Consider the following 23,034-nt stretch of genomic DNA (forward strand, 5'->3'; position numbering starts at 1 on the left):
CACCACACCTGGCTAATTTTTGTGTTTTTTGTGGAGATGGGGTTTTGCCATGTTACCCAGGCTGGCCTCCAACTCTTGGGCTCAAGTGATCCACCTGCCTTAGCCTCCCAAAACGCTGGTTGGGATTATAGGCGTTTCTTCTAACAAATTTTGTCTTGAAGTTGTCTTTACAAGTGAAGCTTTTGTGATTATTGGAATGCGATAGAATTCATCTCTAGGCTTCTTGTCCCACTAAAGCATTAGAATTTAAAACAGACCCTTTAACATGATTTATAGCAGACAAGAAATAGCAGTTCAGTTTGGGCAGGTGCTATTTAATTGACCCTCTTTGCGGTTCCTGTAAAATTGTTTGTAGGTGAAATCACAACAAAGATCCATAAAGAACAGCTTTATATATATTTTGAAAGAAATATCAGTTTCTTGCATTTTTCTAATGTCAAAGGTTAATTTAAAATACTAATGCTGAAAAGATTAATTTAAGATATTAAATCTAGGCAGGAATACATGTACATATTGTAATTACTTCCTTTTTACAATTAAAGTAATTGGATTATATTTAATGAGCTATTTACATTTAATAATTAAAAAAAGACTCATCTTTTCAGTATTCCCTATATGCAGAAATAGATGGGAGATAACTCACTTCTGATGTAATTATCTTAGTTTGGGCTAAATAGGAAAAACAACTGTGCTTTTTAGAAAAAGAGTCAGAAGAATATTATATTAAAATACACATATACAGGTTAAGAATTACCCGTAGGAGTATTTTAGTTCATTGTAAAAGAAGATGAAAGATTAGGTGCTTTAAAAAAAAAAAGTCCCTGATGAGAAGATTTGATGAGCTAAACAGAGAATGAAACTTAAAGTGATTCTCAGAGACCCTGCAGATAAAAGTAACCTGTCAGAAGTGTTGGAACCCCTAATGCCTAGCTGTTTGAAAACAGGAGTTTGAAAAGCAGTAGCATCTGCACATGTTATCTGAGGCTGGGATTTTAAATAAGCCTGTGTTTATGTTGTTTAAAGGAAAGATGTGAAGCCCCTGCGCATCTGGCTAAAACTGGGTGCAGAGAGGGAGAATGCAGTATGTTTTACTCATTAAAACCATTTCAGTTTTAGGGTAAATAGGAAGGGTTTCTTGTGTTATCATGCAGTCTTTTTTCCATGGGAAATAAAGTAGTCTGGAATTTGATGGCACTTGTGTATAAAGATGAGAAGTCTAGGCATATTTGTCTAACTTCTTAGTTTGGGTGTTTTGTGTAGAGTCAGTGTGGTGTCATGGAAAGAACATGAAGTTGGGACACAGTTGGATGTGGGTTTGAAAGCTGTCTGTGTAACTTTCATAAAGTTACGAATCACTCTGGGTTTTAGTTTTCTAATCTGTAAAATCAAAATACTACTACTTACCTTGGAAAATTGTTTGGAGGATTAGAAATATTCAAGAAAATGTGAATAAATATCTGGTACATTTTAGGAATTTAACAGGTATTTATTGAGCAGACACTATAGGATGAAAAGAAATTTTAAGAATTCTGGCCGGGCGCGGTGGCTCAAGCCTGTAATCCCAGCACTTTGGGAGGCGGAGACGGGTGGATCACGAGGTCAGGAGATCGAGACCATCCTGGCTAACACGGTGAAACCCCGTCTCTACTAAATATTACAAAAAACTAGCCAGGCGAGGTGGCGGGTGCCTGTAGTCCCAGCTACTCGGGAGGCTGAGGCAGGAGAATGGCGTGAACCCGGGAGGCGGAGCTTGCAGTGAGCCGAGATCTGGCCACTGCACTCCAGTCTGGGCGACAGAGCAAGACTCCGTCTCAAAAAAAAAAAAAAAAAAAGAATTCTACTTTGTCACCAGATAGTTGCTGTTGCTACTACTGCTTTATGTTAGGTTTGAAGATACTTTGTACTCGAAGAGTTGTATACACCAAAAATCTTTGCTATAAAATAGACTGTAGTGACTGCTATAAAAGAGGTTCAGCATACCTCATTGACACTTGGAGAGAGGAAAATGACTTTAGACTAGAAGAGTCAAGGAAGGCTTCTTAGAAGTGGTGACACTCACCTCAGGCTTTTAAGATGAAAGGTTTTTTGTGTGTTTTTATAAAGAAATACCACAATCCAGATAATAGTCTCTTGAAGAATGTTTTGCCTTCAAAGTACATAAAGTGAAAATACTGGATTGACTCTTGACTGTGATTTGGAAGACTGATACCCTTCATTGTAATCCTTAAAATAGGTATAATGTAAGCAGAAGCCATCCATCTTTTTCAGTATTTGTCTCCATATTCCTGAAGAGCCTGTCTCAGAAGGTAAGAGGCCCACCTACTTCTTGGCCTCCACTGAAACCAAGTAAAAGAGGACTATTTAGGAACACCTTTGTGTAATGCTCATTGTTGTTTAATTTGACCTGTTCTCTTCAGATTATTTCATTACGAGGAGGTACGTCCATATAAACTCATCATTCCTTCGAGGTAGTAATAATGAGAACTATCAGTTACTGAATACTTACTGGGTGCTGGGTACCCCGCTGAAATGCTTACATATGTTATCCCATCTTATCCTTAGAACTATCCTAAGTTGGCCGTGATGGTTTATGCCTGTAATCCTAGCAGTTTGGGAGACTGAAGTGGGAGGATCACTTGAGTTCAGGAGTTTGAGACTAACCAGGGCAACATAGTAAGACCCTGTTCCTACAAAAACTAAACATTAGCTGGGCATGGTGCTGCACGCTTCTAGCCCCAGCTACTCTGGAGGCTGAGGTGCGAGGATTACTTGAGCCCAGGAGACTGAGGCTGCATGAGCCACATTCACACCACTGCACTCCAGCATGGGTGACCGAGCCAGACCCTGACTCAAAAAAGTAAAAATAACTAAGGCCAGGCGTGGTGGCTCACTCCTGTAATCCCAGCACTTTGGGAGGCCAAGGTGGGCAGATCACAAGGTCAGGAGTTTGAGACCAGCCTGGCCAACATGGTGAAACCCTGTCTCTACTAAAAATACAAAAATTAGCTAGGCATGGTGGTGGGTGCCTGTAATCCCAGCTACTCATGAGGCTGAGGCAGGAGAATTTCTTGAACCCAGAAGGTGGAGGTTGCAGTGAGCCGAGATCACCCCCACTGCACTCCAACCTGGGCGAAAGAGTGAAACTCCGTCTCTAAATAAATAAATAAATAAATAAATAAATAAATAAATAAAACTATAGTATAAGGTAGTTTGTATTTTCCCCATTTTACGGATGAGGCTCCGAGAGATTAACTACCCTAAGGTTATATAGCTAGTGGCTCAAGAAATCCTTGCTCTCTTTGTCTGAATATTCTTCTGGATTTACCAAGCTATATTAATTTTTTTTTTTTTTTTTTTTTTTTTTTTTTTGAGGCGGAGTTTCGCTCTGTCGCCCAGGCTGGAGTGCAGTGGCCGGATCTCAGCTCACTGCAAGCTCCGCCTCCCGGGTTCACGCCATTCTCCTGCCTCAGCCTCCCGAGTAGCTGGGACTACAGGCGCCCGCCACCTCGCCCAGCTAGATTTTTTGTATTTTTTAGTAGAGACGGGGTTTCACCGGGTTAGCCAGGATGGTCTCGATCTCCTGACCTCGTGATCCACCCGTCTCGGCCTCCCAAAGTGCTGGGATTACAGGCTTGAGCCACCGCGCCCGGCCTTTTTTTTTTTTTTTTTTTTTTTTGAGGTAGAGTTTTGCTGTTGTTGCCCAGGCTGGAGTGTAGTGGCGTGATCTTGGCTCACTGCAGCCTCCTGCTCCCAGGTTCAAGCGATTCTCCTGCCTCACCTCCCAAGTAGCTGGGATTACAGGCATCTGCCACCACACCCAGCTAGTTTTTGTATTTTAGTAGAGATGGGGTTTCACCATGTTGGTCAGGCTGGTCGCGAACTCCTGACTTCGTGATCTGCCCACCTCGACCCCCAACAGTGCTGGGATTGCAGGTGTGAGCCACCAGGCCCGGCCCTTTGGCTAATTTTTTATGTTTTTCATAGAGATGAGGTTTACCCAGGCTGGTCTCAAACTCCTGGGCTCAAGCAATCTGCCCATCTCAGCCTCCCAGAGTGCTGGGATTACAGGCATGAGCCACGATGCCCAGCCTATTTTCATTATTATTATTTTTTGTTTTGTTTTGTTTTGTTTTTTTGTGATGGAGTCTCGCTCTGTCTTCCAGGCTGAAGTGCAGTGGCATAATCTCGGTTCACTGCAGCCTCCACCTCCTAGGTTCAAGCGATTCTTTTGCCTCAGCCTCCCGAGTAGCTGGGACTACAGGTGCATGCCACCACGCCCGGCTTTGTATTTTTAGTAGAGACGAGGTCTCGCCATATTGGCCAGGCTGGTCTTGAACTCCTGACCTTGTGATCCGCCCACCTCGGCCTCCCAAAATCCTGGGATTACAGGTTTGAGTCACTGCGCTGGCCTTTATTTTTAGTTTTTAACTTTGTAGGTACATAGTAGTTGTATATGTTTATGGGATCCAACAAATTTTAAAATTTCTTTGTAAAGATAGGGTCTTTCTATGTTGCCCAGGCTGGTTATATTGATTATTTATTTTATTTACTATTTTTTTTAAGAGATGAAGTCTCATTTTTTTGCCTAGGCTGGAGTGCAGTGGAGCAATCAGTCATGGCTCACCACAGCCTCAAACTCCTGGGCTTAAGGAATCCTCTTGCCTCAGTCTCCTTAGTAGCTGGGACTACAAGTGCACACCACTGCACTCAGCTGAGTTTTTCTTTTCTTTTTTTCCTTTTTTTTTTTTTTTGAGACGGAGTCTCGCTCTGTTGCCGGGCTAGAGTGCAGTGGCACAATCTTGGCTCACTGCAACCTTTGCCTCCTGGGTTCAAGCGATTCTCATGCCTCAGCCTCCCGAGTAGCTGGGACTACAGGCGTGTGCTACCACGCCCAGCTAATTTTTGTATTTTTAGTAGAGACAGAGTTTCACCCTGTTGGCCAAGCTGGTCTCGAACTCCTGACCTCAAGTGATCCGCCTGCCTCGGCCTCCCAAAGTGCTGGGATTACAGGTGTGAGCCACCGTGCCGGCTGTGTTTTTCATTTTTTATAGAGACAGGTCCTTGTCATTTTGCCCAGGCTGGTCTCAACATCCTGGGCTCAAGTGATCCCTCCACCTCAGCCTCCCAAAGTACTGGGATTACAGTCATGAGCCACCACTCCCAGCCAGTATGTATTTGTATATCCAAACATACCTAAACCTAGAAAAGGGGCTGGGTGCGGTGGCTCACTCCTGTAATCCCAGCACTTTGAGAGGCTGAGGTGAGCAGATCACTTGAGCTCAGGAATTCGAGACCACCCTGGGCAACATGGTGAAACCCCATTTCTACCACAAATACAAAAAAATTAGCTGAGCGTGGTGGCACGTGCCTGTGGTCCCAGCTACTCGGGAGGCTGAGGTGGGAGGATAGCTGGAGCCCAGGAAGGGGAGACTGCAGTGAGCTGAGATTGTGCCACTGCACTCCCGCCTGGGTGACGAGTGAAACCCCATCTCAAAAAAAAAAAAAAAAGTGTTATGATCTTATGGGACCACTGTCATATAGGTGGTCCGTCATGGTCCATCATTGACTGAAATGTTGTTATGTGGTACATAACTGTATTCTCTTGTAAGTCTGAGTTATAGAATGCATTTTAGTGTTAGAGAGATTTTTTACAGACCACCTTGTCCACCTTCTGAAGCCGGAGGATTGCTTGAGCTCAGGAGTTCATGGCTTCATTGCACTATGATTGTGCCTGTGAATAGCCACTAAATTTCAGCCTAGGTAACATGATGAGACCTTATCGCTAAAATAATATGTTTACATTTCATTGACTTGAGGTATACATTTTTTCCTCACATTTTAACATTGCTTTTTTTTTTTTTTTTTTTTTGAGACAGGGTCTCACTCTGTTACCAGGCTGGAGTGCGATCACTGCTCACTGCAGCCTTGACCTCCTGGGCTAAAGCGATCCTCCCATATCAGCCTCCTGAGTAGCTGAGACTACAGCTGCACGCCACTGCATTCAGCTAATTTTTGTATTTTTTGTAGAGATGGTATTTCTCCACATTGCCCAAACTGGTCTAAAAAGCCTGAGCTCAAGCAATCTGCTCTCCTTGGTCTTCCAAAGTACTGGGATTACAGGCATGAGCCACCATACCCACCCCATTTTAACATCTCTTGAATCGTAATGCCTCTTTCAATCAGTGGCATCCTAAATTTGATGAAATAGGGTAGAAACTCGTTGGAATTGTAACTTTTCCATAAATGCTAGTGGTAAAGTTCAAGACTTCTGTTTATCATGTTAGGTCTCCTTGAAAAACCTTTCCTTCTGTTTTTTACATCCAAATTCTACCCAGTTCAGATCTTAGGTTTTGGGTTTTGTTTTGTTTTGATTTGATTTTTTGAGACAGAGTCTTACTCTGTCCCAAAGGCTGGAAGGCAGTGGCATGGATCTTGGCTCATTGCAGCTTCAACCTCCCGTGTTAAAGTGATTCTCCTGTCTTAGCTTCTCAAGTAGATGGGACTACAGGTGTGTACCACCACACTTGGCTAACTTTTAAGTTTTTTTTGTAGAGACAAGGTCTTACCATGTTGCCTAGGCTAATCTCGACCTCCTGGGCTCAAGCGATCCTCCACCTCGGCCTCCCAAAGGCTGGGATTATAGGCATGAGCCACTGCACCTAGCCCCAGTTCAGATCTTTAAGGTTCCAAGGAATCTGTTCAGTCCTTTCAGTTCACAGTGATCTTTTCATCCTTTCTATTGTCATAATTGAACTTCTGTTTATTTGCTATATTGTTACTTAACTGTGGTCTTCTTTCTCTCTCCTCAACTAAATTATAAGCTCCTGGAGTCAAGGAAGAGATTTTATACTTCTTTGTGTCTTTTAGTGTCTTCTTCATAAATATTCAGTGACTGATAAGAGCACTATAATTAGTAGTTAACCATTAATACGACCTGAAGCTTATTAAGACAGTATTGTATAATGGTTAAGAGAACCATATATAAAACATTTAGAACAGTGCATGTGCTAGATAGATGTTAATCATTCTACTGCTACTACTACTACCACCACCACTACCATGATACTACTATTACTACTACTGTTGTTTTAATTATTCTGTGCCAGGCACTGTGCTAAACATTTTATAAATGCATTATTTCCTTTTTCTTCACAATAATTTTACAGACGAGGGGTCATGATAATTATTTAACAGGCTAGGAAATAGACTGAGAGATTAGACTGCTTGCCAAGGTTCCAAAGCTATAAAATGTGGCAGTGGTGGAGTGAAACCCACACCTGTGTCAATGTTCATGCTCTTGCTCTGCCCCCCTGCTTACTAGATTTTTAGGGCTTTGGCAACTTCATGGTAAACTGAGGTTAGAAATGAAAGAACAGATACTTATTTTTCCCTCTGTTCAAGGACTTTAGCTTGTAAATCTCATGCTTTGAGTGCTGACTAAACATTGTGAGAGATGTACAGCTGCCCTTTGCTGCTGACAGTCACTTGGTGGCTTGGCCATTAGTGACAGATGTGTGTGTGACACTTTTTCAGGAATGAATTCTTGTTACAGCTGGCTATTGAATAGTTCATATGGAATTGCATGGCAGTTTGCTCCATAATTCCACTCCCTGTCTCACATGTAGTTGTGATTGCTAGGTCTCTCTCCTCACTTAAGTTGGTGTATTAATAGTCACATCTCAGGACTGCTGCTTCTGCCTGCTCCATGAACACACGGCGTGTTTGTGTATTGCCCTGAAGTGTCAACAGAACATTTTGCTGCATTTTCTTTTTGTTGTTGCTCTGCAACCTTGTTTTCCCTGGCCTTTCTCAGTTGTGTAAAGTTGGTTTCTTTTTTGGTCTTTCCATCCCAGAGAGGGTGCAGTTACTGCAAAGAGAAGCTTGAAATAAGAAGTAAGGCATCATAACAATTAAAACAAATGGTTACACAGCTAGCCAGATGAATTGAGACTTAGTGTCTGATGTGCAATTCAGCTCTTATTATCTCCTTCCTCTTCCATTTTCAAACCTGCCACTGTAGCTAATCCACCAGTGGGTACTCTAATATCTTGTCCAAAGGAAGTTTAACCTAGTACAGTACTCAGTGCAACTTGCAAGATCCAAGAAAGAGAGGTTGCAGTATAGCCCCATCTTCTCCATCCCAGAGTAGGATAGTAAAATGGGGTTAGACCCTTCCATAAAACCAGGCTGTGTATTGGACTTTTGGCTGTTTGTCTAGGAGAATACATGCCCAGGTTTGGCTTTCTCCCAGGTTCTTGGAGAGGTAATGCATTTTGTGTCTGTCCTCTTATCTCAAATTTCTGGGTACCACTAATTGGAGAGCACTCTCTTCTGTCATTGGCTATAAATTTAAAAAGAAGCGTTTGAATATGAAGGGTATTTTATTGCGGCTTGTGTGAGTTATTGACATTTATCTAGTAATCTAGTGAACTGATTTGTTGAGGTTTGATACTTTTTTTGTTTTGTGTGTGGGTGTTGTTTTTTCAGAACAGCTTAGTTGTTTTTCATGTTAAACTCCTGTGTAAATTTAATGTTCACTTGATGACAATGGCTGAAAGAAATCTGGTACCTTATTAGGGGTAAAGGGTAAGATTTCTCCATTTATGAGTATAATTATTCGTAATCTATATTTATCCAATCAAAGTAAAACCCCATTTAGATGGGTAGTTTGAAGTATTTCAAACCATACAATTTTGGTGATATGGGTTTTACTAGAAATTGGCATTAGATTGGGAAAGTAAAATGAACTTTGTAACTGAAAATCATCAGTGACCACGTTGTAGATCCTGTGTCATTTAAGTGGCTCCATAACAGGGAATTGGGCCAAGGTGGAGATTCAAGAAATATTTTATGCGGGTAAATCTTTTCCTCAGAGCTCTGAATACTTTGCATATAAAATCTCTGTTTCATATAGCATCTTTCAAGCATTTTTTAGTGTAGTTTACAGCTGGACTAGAGGGATGAATTGAAATTTTATCCCCGATTGCCTGTCATCATTAGACTTAAGAGCTAGAATCCAGGTTTCCAACTCATAGTTTAAATGTATTTTCTTTTGGACAACCAGATGGATCCTGCTAAAAAGAGAGTCTAATTTTGGCCATTTAGAAGACAGTTTTCTATGAAAAAGTTGATACTAGAAGAAACCGATTTTGAAGGTTAAAGAGATTCCCCCAATTTTAGTTTTAAGAACAAAACTATGATTAAACCCTGAAGTGTAAAAAGGTAAGAACAAAAGGTGCTATTGCCCCCAAAAGATAATAAAAAGTGACGGAATTACCAGGTGTGAATGAATGGTCCTTCATGGATGTACCTTGTGCTCAAGGAGTAAGATACTGGCATGTAGAAGTTCTGTTTCCTCAGCTACTGTCTTGAAGCCTTATCAAGACAAGAAGTATCCCTACATTGATTGGATGTAGGCACAGAATTGGTGTGTCATTCCTTTATTAAATTGGAAATATCTCTTTTAGATCACAAGTAATCTATTTTTCTCAGTTTTCCCAGTCAAATACTTTCTGTGTCTACCCGCAGGAGTTCCATTTCTGTCCTACTAGTTCCTTTGGACGTTGTTTTAGTGACCTAAACGGATTTGTCATTCCTTGTGCTTGGAGAGAGAGAGTGGTTATATTTGTTAGTTCAGCCCCACCCTGTATTTCAACAGGAAGTGGGTGGGTGCATAAGCCTATAATGAAGTGTTCTTCCTTGTAGTTGCTGTATCGTAATGAGGACTGCTATATGCAACAGTAAATTCATACTTTAAACATTTTAATATACAGACTTAAATTACAGTAAGACCATGTATTGTCTATCATTTTGAAGTCAAATGACTATTCGACTTTCCAACTGAAATTCTTAAACCTGGTGAAATGCATATTCTTTTTCTTTTTTGTTGCCTTCTTTTTGAGACAGGGTCTGACTTTGTCACCCAGGCTGGAGTGCAGTGGTGTGATCATAGCTCTCTGCAACCTCCAAGGCTCAAGCAATCCTCCTGCCTGAGCCCCCTAAGTAGCTGGGACTACAGCCCACACCCATTAGCTGGGTGCCACCACACCCAGCTAATCTTTTTGTTTTTAGTAGAGATGAGGTCTGACTTTGTTGCCCAGGGTGGTTTCAAATTCCTGGGCTCAAGCAGTCCTCCTGCCTCTGCCTCCTAAAGTGTTAGGATTACAGGTGTGAGCCACCACACCCAGCCATATTCTTTAACATAAAGAAATGTATCTCTTGAAAGAGGTAACTCATATCTCTTGAAAGAGGTAACTCGAGAGTAAACCTCTTCTCATATGTCCCCATCCAAAGTGCTGTTAACTACAGAACAGTGGGAAACGCTGAAGTGAAAGCAGAAGTCCTAATTGCCACACATGCAACGTCCCCACATGTTCTATCCCCTGCTACTGCTGATCAGCATTTTGGGGGTATGTTTCAAAGAGGAACTGCCTTGAGAAGCATTTCTGTTGTGACGGTTATTGCTATAGCTCAAATATGCTTGCTTTTTGGATATGACCATAGAAATCTGCAGGTGTTATCAGTGACCTTGGCTCAAAATGTAGCATTGTTAATTTGTCATGAACAGCTAGTAATAAACATAGCCAGAATGAGCAGTCATCTGTCTTCTGTCCTGGTAATAACAGGAATTAAGAGTGTGGGGCACAGATGAGTGTATCCGCCCTTCTCTCACAGATATGCCTCCCGTTGTATTTTCTTCTACCCTCTAACCCCCAGCTCACCTCATCCTACCCTACCCCACCCCACCCCACCCCAGGCTGTTGGGAGCAGAGTCATGAGAGTTCAGAAAGTAGGGTGGATATCAGAGTCTCTGTTGCCCAGACTGGAGTGCAGTGGCACAATCACAGCTCAACCTTCTGGGTTCAAGTGATCCTCCCACCTCAGCTTCCCCAGTAGCTGAGACTGTAGGCATATAGCACCACACACCCAGCTAATGTTTAAACTTTTTTGCAGAGACAGGGTCTTGCTTTGTTGCCCAAGCTGGTTTTGAACTCCTGAGCTCAAGCAATCTTCTGGTCTCAGCTCCCAAAGTGTTGGGATTACAGGTGTGAGCCACTGTGCCTGGCCCCAGAGTCTCTTTTTAACTTTATCCTGACCAAATATGATATATAAAAATATTCCATGATAGGCCAGGTGCAGTGGCTCACGCCTGTAATCCCAACACTATGGGAGGCTGAGGTGGGCAGATCACCTGAGGTCAGGAGTTCGAGACCAGCCTGACCAACATGGAGAAACCCCGTCTCTACTAAAAATACAAAAATTAGCGGGCATGGTGATGTATGCCTGTAATCCCAGATACTCGGGAAGTTTGAGACAGGAGAATTGCTTGAACCTGGGAGGCGGAGGTTGTGGTGAGCCGAGATCGCGCCATTGTACTCCAGCCTAGACAACAAGAGCAAAACTCTATCTCAAAAAAAAAAAAAAAAATTCCATGATAACTTCAAATACACATACTTGAAGAATCTCACTGTTTGAGGGGACCTTAAAGGGCCTCGTCCAGTTTCCATTTCAAAGCACGAATACCATCATGGCGTTAACAGTCCAGACTGGTCAGTATACTGCCAGGCCATGGCTAGGAAGGCCTGGCAGTCTTTTATTTGTTTTCACACTCATTCTCAAGTCCCTTAGGCTGAAACTTGCTACAGATGAAGATGGGGTTACTGCTGAATCTGGCCTGGATGTTTGGAGCTGGTCCAAAATACAATTTTTCCTTTGGAATTTTTTTGGGTAGTTAACTCCCCCATCAGTCTGGGAGCCTCTTGGGTATAAATAACCTCAGGGCTCTGTCTGGAACTTCCTTTGGGCCATTCTAGATCTCACAGGTCCTGGTAATTAGACAAATGTAGACCTGCAGAAGGGGCATGATTCATGGCCATAATCCACCCCTCTCTACAGTTCCTAAATGTGCCTCTGATTGTGTGTTCAGAATGCAAGTGGATGTTGACTGAGTGAGGAGATTATGGCAGCTTGGGTAGAAGCACATCTAGAAATTTTAGAGCTGAGAAGCTTCTAAAAGATTGTTTAGCTTAGTCCGTTTATTTTGTAGATGAGGACACTAACGCCCAGAATAAACATTATAACATCTTTGATTTAGAAGGCATTGTAGAGGTCATCTAGTCTGACCTTCCAACGCCTTCATAAATGCTAGGAATTTCTCCCCCAACATGCCTGATAGCTGATCATCCAGAGCATGGGGCTGGAGAACTCATAACCTTATCTAAAGATAAGCCATTCTACTATAGGACAATTCTAATTAAAATGACCTAGATAAATTGAAAGCTACTTCCCTGTAACTTTTATATTCTCAGCAGTTCTAATTTAATTCCTTTCCTATTTAACATCTCCCAAGGTAAGACCTTCTCAAATCCCCAAATTAGCAGATATCACTATAGTATATAATTTCCCTAATCAAAGTAAAAGATGTCTGAAAAAGACCTTCACGGATTCCATAGAGATAGGGCATTCCACTCCTTTGTGTATCCAGAATTTCTTTTTTTGACCAAGAACCACCACTTCATTGGTTTTCTTCACTTTCTCTTCGTTTTCCTTCATTGGGGCTAGCATTCAGCTCTTTTCTGACGCTTTTAATAAAGAAACGTACATTTTCTCATTTGTGAGTGTAACTGTGTAAAACTAAAGAGAGCAGCAGGTGGGGCTGAAGGGCTGGACTCACCCCTGCAACTGCCACCTGTCTAGTTTCTCAGTTCATATTTGCTAGCTATGGTAGGGTGGGCCTTTACATTTCTACTTTCTCCTTCTCAGCCTGTGAAGAATTTCCCAGTTGGTCTTCTTACTTCCAGCCTTCTGCCCAAATATAACTTCTGAGCTTATGCAGAATGATTTGTCTAAAATGCAAATGTGGCCCTGTTGTACTTCCTTAATTCAGTGGTTCCCCAACACCCAGTGCACTATACCAGTAAAGTGCTACTGATGATAGAGAAGCTTTTCTCAACAGGAGTTCCATGAAAGAATTAAATCTTAATGTCATTAGACATTCATTGTATGTAATATATTAACTTTCCTCCAGTGCGCCTAGAATGGTGCTAGTTATGTACAGTCTTGAGGGGAACTGAGAAAACTGTCACTCTAGTCATCTTTTTTCTGTGGTTCACATGAGGAATCCAGTTATGAAAGACTGGAAGAAAGAGATAGTATATGTTCTTCAGGAGGTCCAGGATCACAGCTGGAAACAGCCTCTAGGAAAAACCCACCAAATTCCTTTGAAGGCTACAGTTTTGTCTTTAAATTTTTTATGTAAATATTGCATTCCACCACATAATATGTCTATGGTTAAAAGTATTTTTAAATATTTATCAATGAGGGGTGGTATGTACCTGTAGTCCTAGCTACTTGGGAGGCTGAGGTGGGAGCATCACTTGAACTCAGGTGTTTGAGGTTTCAGTGAGCTGTGATCATGCCACTGCACTCCAACCTGGGCAACAGAGTGAGGCCTGGGTGACAGAGTGAGACCTTGTCTCTTAAATAATAAAATAAAATATTTATCAGTGAATAGGATTTATTCTACAGGAGGATTTGCCTAGGGTCTGTGGAACCACAAATAACTGCCTTTTTTTTTTTTAAAGCCCTGTAGTGGGTATTTTATTTTATATATATTATTTAATGTCTCTAGGAAAATTGCCCCCAAGATCACACAGTTAGTAAGGGGTACTAGTCAGGGTACTAACCTAAGAATGTCTTGACTCCATAAAGCCCATACATTTTCTATAACTTGAAGTGTGAGAGAGAAAGCCTGGAAATCTTTTTGCCCAATTCTAAGTTTATTGTCGCCTGAATGTAAGATTTTTTATTCTTGGTCAAGTTACTGTTGTGGTTCAGATCATGCATAACTCCATATTTCTTGTACAAACCAGTCCTTGATTATCCAAAAGAAAAAAGAACAATGGTGCATGTAATTTCACATAACAAGGAATTTTGTCTCTCTTTGGTGACTTTGAAACAAATCACTTTAAACAATAGCAGATAAACTTTTCTAATTGTTTTGCCCTAATAGATATTGACATATTGTTATTTCTTGAGTACCCTCCCACTGGTTGTAGTAACTGGCCTTTTTGACAAGAAGCCATTTGCTTTTGAAAACTTGGTTCCAGGTAAACCCTAAACAGAATTTTTTGTTCTGCTTATCCAAGGCACTTAGAAAACCACAAATGCTAAAGTACCAAGGTGTTAGAATTTGCCCCCCACCCTCAATCTGAAATTTATGTAGCCATCTGGAATCTAGTTTCCGTTAGGTATCCAGAGGGAAAGTCCAGAATGCTCTGTCATTGGTCACATTCAGCACAGCATTTCAAGGTGGTCTGGTTCTTTTAGCTCCTCTGAGAAGCTGGAATGAGTACTCAAATGATTACCAGTGGAAGAGCCACAGTGGCTGTTTTCAGTCATTCCTGGCTGTACACCAAATTTCTGGTTGATCTTGAAAGTTTGAAATTTGGGAATCTAAGGACACCTAGAGGATGGTGTTCAGAGCCCTGCAAGGTTCTTTCATGTGTAACCTCCTCCCACCTTTCCGGTTCTAAACTCTTTTTACCATGTGTTGCTGAAGATTGCATCTTAGGACCTGATACACTTTACATTAAATAAAAGAGGGAAAGAGTTAAATTGGAAAGTCCAGGATTTGGACTAGAAAACCCATGGGGTCAAAGGGAGAATTTAGCAGAGGAGTGGAATGGAAATCATTTCCTTAGACAGTAGACAAGTATTCAGGAAACACCTCTGCACCCCAAAGATAGGCACAGCTGCCACACAGTGACTATTAAAGGGAGGTTCAAAGTTATAAGCAAACAGCTGATTCTCTTGGTTCTTGGGCTGTTGCTGTTGGTGACAGGAAATCTTGTTCCCCAAGCTGCTGGCTTCCTGTTTTATTTTTACTTGTAGCAGATCAGAATGTCCATAACAAGGAGCAGTCTGTTCCAAAGGGTTCTACTCCCCCTTTGAGCCTGAAAGATTTTTTTTTTCTCTTTTGGTCAGACAATATGTCTGTAATGTTTAGTTTGGTTTAAGCATTTTGTATTCACAGTCAACTTTTTGGTGATGAGCTGGTGTTTTAAGATTTGATGTAAGTAAACCCTTGTTTTGCTTTATATATTTATATATAAAGAGGAGTTTATAATATTGGGGACTTGGCCCAGCTACTCAGAAAGCTAAGGTGGGAGATCATTTGAGCAAGGCGGTCAAGGATGTTGTGAGCTGTGATTGCACCATTGCATTCTGTACTGGACGACAGAGTGAGACCCCGTCTCAACAAAAAGGCTGGGCGCGGTGGCTCATGCTTATAGTCCCAGCACTTTGGGAGGCTGAGCTCAGGAGTTCGAGACAAGTCTGGGCTACATGGCAAAACCTCATCTCTACAAAAAATACAAAAATTAGCTGGGCATGGTGGTGCATGCCTGTAGTCCCAGCTACTCAGGAGGCTGAGGCGGGAGGATCGCTTGAGCCCAGTAGTTGGAGGTTGCAGTGAGCTGAGATCGTCCCACTGCACTCCAGCCTGGGTGACAGAGCGAGACCCTTTCTCAAAAAAAGAATAAAAAATAAGAAAAAAAATTAAGGACTTAGATATGTTAACTTTATGCTTTACCTTTTCGCGTGAAGTGAATTTGTCATTTTCCCTAGCATGAAAACCATTAGGCTGTTTTAGATTTTTTTAGTTTTATAAGATGTGGAAAGAGGACCAGTCCAATGTGCCTTGACTATAGTCATATCCATTATGTGGAAATTAAAACTCTCTCCTATCCTTGTAAAACTGGGAATTTGGTGATCTAAATCTAAAACAATAGCTCAGCATGAACCTGAAGTGCTGGGGGATTTCCTAGGGAAAGGGGCTCAGCCCACCGGATAAGAAACAGTAACTGGAAGGTTTCCAGATCTGCTCCAGACATTTCCTGCTGTCTCTAGAGCCTTTTGGCCCAGGTGTGTTGAACCGGATGGGAGCGAGAAAGGGAGCTGTTGGGTAGAAGAGAAAGCACCAGGGAATCTTCCAGCACAGTTTACTCAGCATCATGTTTGACATATTGAACGTGTAAAATGTTTACTTTATATTCTCTCATTCTGTCAATTTACAAACTAAACTTCAGAGATACTGGCATTAGTAGTTAGCTATACTTTTTTTTTTTTTTAGATTTTGAGACGGAGTCTTGCTCTTGTCACCCAGAATGGAATGCAGTGGCTCAATCTCAGCTCACTGCAACCTCCGCTTCCCGGGTTCAAGCAATTATCCTGCCTCCTGAGTAACTGGGATTACAAGTACCTGCGACACACCCGGCCAGTTTTTTGTATTTTTAGTAAAGACCGGGTTTCAGCTGGGCGCGGTGGCTCAAGCCTGTAATCCCAGCACTTTGGGAGGCTGAGACGGGCGGATCACAAGGTCAGGAGATCGAGACCATCCTGGCTAACACAGTGAAACCCCGTCTCTACTAAAAAAAATACAAAAAACTAGCCAGGCAAGGTGGCGGGCGCCTGTAGTCCCAGCTACTCGGGAGGCTGAGGCAGGGGAATGGCGTAAACCCGAGAGGCAGAGCTTGCAGTGAGCTGAGATCCGACCACTGCACTCCAGCCTGGGCGACAGAGCGAGACTCCGTCTCAAAAAAAAAAAAGACGGGGTTTAACCATCTTGGCCAGGCTACTTTTGAACTCCTGGCCTCAGGTGATCCACCTGCCTCAGCCTTCCAAAGTGCTGGGATTACAGGCGTGAGCCACCGTACCTAGCCTAGCAGTTACCTGTACATTAACAGCCATTCACCAAGGAAGGACTGGAAAAGTTATATCCTAATGTATATCAGTCACTATTGGCAGCTTGATTTCATTGTGGAGATTATCAGGTGACAGTGTTCTTTTTTGATTTTTATAATTGGTGGCCTAGAATCTGATCTGTCCTGGTTATGAACACCCCAAGGATAGGATCTATACCGTCCAGTGTCTGCTGAATGGGCTGTTTTCTAACCATGCCTCCTTGCCTCTGGGACTCTTGTTGGTTGGAGCAGTAGTTGGCACTTTAACGTTTCTGTGCTGCCTATGTACCTCAGGCAGCAGTCACCAGTCCAGAATTTCTAAACTTACATAGCAGATCTTCTAATAGCAAACCTTTAAAAGGGCAGGGGAGGGAGGACTTAAAAATAAAAGAAAAAAAAAGATAGGGGGAGTGAAGATTTTTTTAAAAGCTGTTTTAGATCAGGGTAAGACCAAAAAAAAAAAAAAAGAAAGATTCACACAGCCCTAGTGTGCCTGGAATTTGTGGTTGAGTAATACTTTCCTGTTATTTCTTTTTTAGGTTGTTTTTCATCATTCAGAACATTGCCTGAAGCAGGTCCACCATGCCGTTAGTAACGAGGAACATCGAGCCAAGGCACCTGTGCCGTCAGACGTTGCCTAGCGTTAGAAGCGAGCTGGAATGCGTGACCAACATCACCCTGGCAAATGTCATCCGACAGCTGGGCAGCCTGAGTGAGTGCCTCGGAGAGCCTATGCTTTGCCCTCAGGGGTCGTTGGTGCTCTTTATTTAGTTTCCTTCTCCTCCCGCGTTCCTGTTTCTCCCCCATCTGCCTTCCCTAGGTAATGCGAAAATGTATCCTCCCTCTCCTCCCCAAAGAGAGGCTCCCTTTTGGTGTAGCTTCTCCTCTTCAACCTTCTTTATCTACCACCACCCTCTAAATTCCCTCCCCCCTCCCCCTCCACCTGCTTCAACAGAAATCTGTGGGAAGGGTGGCAGGAAGGGCTGCAGCAAAAACTGCAGACGGAATGACAGAGCAGAATTCTGTGTGTGTAAAGTGGGAGGTTCACAGAGCAGTATCTTGGGTCGGGGAATGTGCCTGTAATTACACGAGCTGTTCGATGTAGCTTGACTTTGTTGAAGCCTCAAATGTGCCAATAGTCTTTATCTACCCAACACCCCCACCCCTTTTCTTCCCAAAGAGGAGTAAAGCAAACATGCCTTTGGAGAGATTCTGACTGTCTTGTCCACCCTGGTACACATTTAATTGTGCTGCAAGCCCCCAGGTCCAAGTTCAGGGTACAAATTACTTCTGCATTCTCTGGGGTATTGGGAGTTTTGCAAGCTGTGTGAACATACAGTGACACAAATAGTAGCTGGAGCCATTCTTCCTTAGGAGGAAGATGGGGGTTAGCCCAGACTGTTTTGGAGCTGAAGGAAAGCCAGCTCAACTATATATATTTTTTTAATTGGCAAGAATGAATGAGACTGCCTTGGGTGGGGTACATGCATGTGGTTTGGATTTCATTCTGAATCAAGTTGACTTTGTTTGCTTGAAGCTGAGATATGGGAAGGGCAGATGCTTGGATTGGCTCTGCATTTGTCTAGTGCCACTCCAGCTCCCATAAGAACCTCCGTCAAAATGCCATTTTAGTGATCTTCCTTAGCAAAGGCATTTTGGTGTGAATTATTTCAGATACTCACGCCTCCTATCGCATCACTGCCCTTAGTGAAGGCAGTGGAATATCAAGAAAGCCTGCATTCCCCCGTATAGCAATAGGCCCAGCCTTTAAAATAGGAGCCTGAGGAGACAGAACTCTATGACCAGATGATGTATGGAGTCTGAGATTCCTAAGCCTTCACGTACCTCAGGGACCATCTCAGTTGATCCAGAGCTTAGAGAAACCTGGATGGGGCATCATGAAGAAATGAAACCCTGCCGGTGCATGTCTTATACAAAGGAACACTGACAGTAGCGCAACAGCAGTGCAGCTGACAAGGAAGCACATCAAGGCTGCAGAGACCTCACTGATTTTTAAAGGCATAATTTCTGCCTCTCTGAGAAGGCCAAATGGGTGGAAGTCAATCAATCACACACTGGTTCCTTCTTCATAGGACAAAGAACATCTAGCTAATGATGCTTCTTATTTCCACTTACTGAAGTTATGCTCTCTCTTAGCTATATTTCCAGGGTGGTGTTGATGGATGCCGTTGCTCACACTCCCACTTGTGATCAGACCACTCCTATCTTGAGGAAGCTGATCTGAGGGCCAAAGCCACCTTATGCCCAAGGAAACAAGATTTTCTTACATTGTGGGGGCTAACTGACCCTTTATTCATCCAATAAACATGTGTTGAACATATTTTATGTACCAGATGCTGAGGGGATACAGCAATAATAAGAAATGGTCTCTGCCCTCCAGGAGCTCATAATTTATAAGGGGAGGCAGAAATAAATAATTCCTAAGAGGAGAGAATGGGGAGAGAGTGAGAAGGGAACCCACATTTGTTGATTGCCTACTTTATGCCAGGTTAGGATAAGATCTTGACATAGATTATCTCATTTAATCTTCTCAGTAATCCTATGAGATTAGGTGGTGGTATTCCCATATTTCAGATAAAGAAAATAAGGCTCAGAAAAGTAAGGTAACTTGTCTAGGCACAGTGGCTCACGCCTGTAATCCCAGCACTTTGGGAGGCCGGAGGGTGTAGATCAGTTGAGGTCAGGAGTTGAAGACCAGCCTGGCCAACATGGTGAAACCCTGTCTCTACTAAAAATATAAAAATTAGCCAGGCATGGTGGCACACATCTGCAATCCCAGCTACTTGGGAGGCCGAGGCACGAGAATTGCTTGAACTGGGGAGGCGGAAGTTGTAGTGAGCTGAGATTGTACCACTGCACTCCAGCCTGGGTAATAGAGCGAGACTCTGTCTCAAAAAAAAAAAAAAAAAAAAAAACTTGCCTAAAGAGATACAGCCAGTAAGAGGCAAAGTCACTGTTTAAACTCAGACTTCCTACAAATTTCTCAACTCTGTCCCTTACTCTCTGTCTCTGCCAGTATTGCCCTATTTTAGACTTCATTGACTTTCACCAAGCCTCCCTCTACCTTCTTTCTCTGATCCAACCCCTTTAAATCTGTTCCTATATCCCTGCAAGAGTGATCTGCCTAAAAATCAAATCTTACTTTTTACTTCTATTATTCTGAATTTCTGAAGCTTTGAAAGTTAATTCTGTGTTAACTTTTGTAATGTAACAAGTGTTTTTATAGTCAGAGTACGCATCTCAACTATTTCTCTCCCCTCTTCTTCACTGTGGAGTTATTTAAGTTCCTTGGCCTAGCATTCAGGACCCTGCAAGACCTGTCTTCCTCTCTAGCCTCATTTTCTACAATTCCATGTTAACAATTTTTAAAATTTTTTTTATTTTTGAGACAGAGTTTCGCTCTTGTTGCCTAGGCTGGAGTGTGATGGCACGATCTTGGCTCCCTGCAGCCTTTGCCTCTGGGTTCAAGTGATTCTCCTGCCTCAGCCTCCCGAGTAGCTGGGGCTACAGGTGCATGCCACAACACCCAGCTAATTTTTTTTTTTTTTTTTTGAGATGGAGTCTCACTGTGTCGCCCAGGCTGGAGTACAGTGGCACCATCTCGGCTCACTGCAAGCTCCGCCTCCCAGGTTCATGCCATTCTCCTGCCTCAGCCTCCTGAGTAGCTGGGACTACAGGCGTCTACCACCACACCTGGCTAATTTTTTTGTATTTTTAGTAGGGATAGAGTTTCACCATGTTAGCCAGGATGGTCTCGATCTCCTGACCTCATGATCTGCCCACCTCAGCCTCCCAAAGTGCTGGGATTACAGGCGTAAGCCACCGCGCCTGGTCAGTTTTTTGCATTTTTAGTAGAGACGGGGGTTCACCATGTTGGCCAGGCTGGTCTCGAACTCCTGACCTCAGGTGATCCACCCGCCTCGGCCTCCCAAACTGTTGGGATTACAGACATGATCCACCATGCCCAGCCTTCACTTTAGTCTTTTAAAATGGAAAAAGGGGGCCTGGCACACTGGCTCACACCTGTAATCCCAGTACTTTAGGAGACTGAGGCACAAGTATTGCTTATGCTCAAGAGTTCGAGACCAGCCCTGGCAACATACTGAGACCCTATTGCTACAAAAATTTAAAAAGTACCCAGGTGTGGTGGTGCACACCTGTAGTCCCAGCTGGTTGGGAGGCTAAGGTGGGAGGATCACTTGAGCCTGGGAGTTCAAGGCTGCAGTGAGCCATGATCATGCCACTCCAGCACTGGCCAACAGGGCGAGACCTTGTCTCAAATAAATTAATTAAATAGAAGGAAAAAGGAAAGGAAAAAAGAATGAATTATCACCTACTAGTAGTTCTCCTGAGACAGACCATGCTCTCTCATATTTCCAAACAGTGCTCTTGCTATCCTCCCTGGCTGAACAGCCCTTGCCATCTTTGTCTGCCTGGCTGCCTTTAGCTTATCCTTCAAGGTCCAGCTCAGGAATCTTCTCTTCCAGGTTGGGCTAAGAGTGCTTCTCTGAGCTCCCATTATATGCCTGTATTATCCTATCACATTATATCACAAATCACCTATGTCTCATACTCAATTAAAAATTCTTGACCGGGCACAATGGCTCATGCTTATAATCCCAGCACTCTGGGAGGTTGAGATGGGAGGATTGCTTGGGCCCTGGAGTTTGAGATAGCTTGGGCAACATAGTGAGACCCTTTCTCTACAAAATATAAACTAAATTAGTTGGGTGTGGTGGCATGCGCCTGTACTTCCAGCTATTTGGAAGGCTGAGATGGAAGGCTGAGGTAGGAGGATCGTTTGAGCCCAGAAGGTCAAGGCTGCAGTGAGCTGAGATGGCGCTGCTGCACTCCAGCCTGGGTAACCAAAAAAAAAAAAATTGTTGAATGTAGTAATCATGTGTTATTTGTCTTTGAACCCCAGTGTCTACCTTGTGTAATACCTGTCACCCAGTAGAAGCTCAGTAAATGTCGAATAATTCACGCCTATATATTTCCCACTATTCCATGCTGTTGATGCACAAAGAATGTAGGAATGGAAATAATACTTTCTGTGGGTAGTGGGGGCACAGGTAGGGATAGGCAGGGTCAAGGAAGACTTCATAGAAGAGGTTACATTTGAATGGGACCTTGAAAGATGACTGGGATTTCATCTAGCTGAGAGGAGTGCAGGGAAGGGTTCATATGTGCTTCAGGCTCATGACCTTGGCCTCATGTGCATTGTACCTGGGTGGAACTTCTCAATTTAGTACTGAAAGGCTGATTATGGAATGGATAAAGCATAAAACTAAAAATCCCACAGCCATAGATTGCTCCGTGACAGCACATCCAGAATTCTTATTTTTTTCTCAGAACAGTGAGATGGCATTTCACATATTCGGTTGCTGTATCTTAGAAAATACAGGCACGGCCAGCCAGCAGTTTGTATCAGTATTGTGGCCACCCAGGAGAATGGAACCCCCACTTGGGTCATTAGAAAATCAAGCTAGATATTAGGTTTCTAACTGACTGCAGTGTGGGTGAGGGGGTGGGGCATGCCATTGGGGAGCTCCAAGACTCCCACTCAGACTTCAATAAGAGCAACTTCACATTTTTAAAAATCAGTTTTACCTGTTCTACTTCCACGTAACATTTCATTTGAAGAGTTCTGCTAAGGAAAAAACAAAAATTGAAGACTGCTTCCTAGAATCTTTTGCAAAATGTGGTATCTGTTATGAATGTTGGATAATGATGGATATTGGGTCTCTCTTGGTAATCTGAATGAGTGAAGTTTAACTCTGAACAAGACACTTTGGTTTTCCCTAGTTCAATATCACATTTCTGTTTTCAAAAGTTGGAGTAAATTTTAGCACTTGAAGAATAGAGACTATCAAATTACTAATTGGAATTATATTTAAAATTTTCCTCTAAACTTAAAACTTAGGATATTTAGACTGGGCACAGTGGCTCATGCCTGTAATCCCAACACTTGAGGAGGCCAAGGCAGATCACTTGAGGTTGGGAGTTCGAGACCAGCCTGGCCAACATGGTGAAACCCCTTCTTTGTTAAAAATACAAAAATTAGCTGGGCATGTGTCTGTACTTCCAGCTACTCAGGAGTCTGAGGCAGGAGAATCTCTTGAATCCAGGAGGCAGAGAGGCAGAGGTTGCAGTGAGCTGAGATTGTGCCATTGTACTCCAGCCTGGGCAACAGAGCAGTGTCTATCTAAAAAATAAAAAAAAAATTTTAAAACAAAAACTTAAGGTATTTAGAATTTACGCTGTTTTGTTT

The 23,034-nt window shown here is 42.8% G+C and overlaps 1 protein-coding gene across 2 annotated transcripts in view; it reads left to right on the forward strand.

Moving 5' to 3' along the window:
- WASF2 (WASP family member 2) overlaps positions 1-23,034 on the forward strand; it is a 90,330-nt gene that overhangs the window by 47,536 nt on the left and 19,760 nt on the right. For both annotated transcript variants that reach the window (XM_007979821.3, XM_073007635.1), the window contains one exon: positions 17,282-17,454. In XM_007979821.3, the coding sequence (XP_007978012.1) occupies positions 17,325-17,454 (130 nt within the window). In that variant the 5' untranslated portion in view covers positions 17,282-17,324. The remainder of the gene's footprint in view (positions 1-17,281; positions 17,455-23,034) is intronic.

This window comes from Chlorocebus sabaeus, chromosome 20 (genome assembly GCF_047675955.1).
Source record: "Chlorocebus sabaeus isolate Y175 chromosome 20, mChlSab1.0.hap1, whole genome shotgun sequence".
NCBI classification, from domain to species: Eukaryota; Metazoa; Chordata; class Mammalia; order Primates; family Cercopithecidae; genus Chlorocebus; species Chlorocebus sabaeus.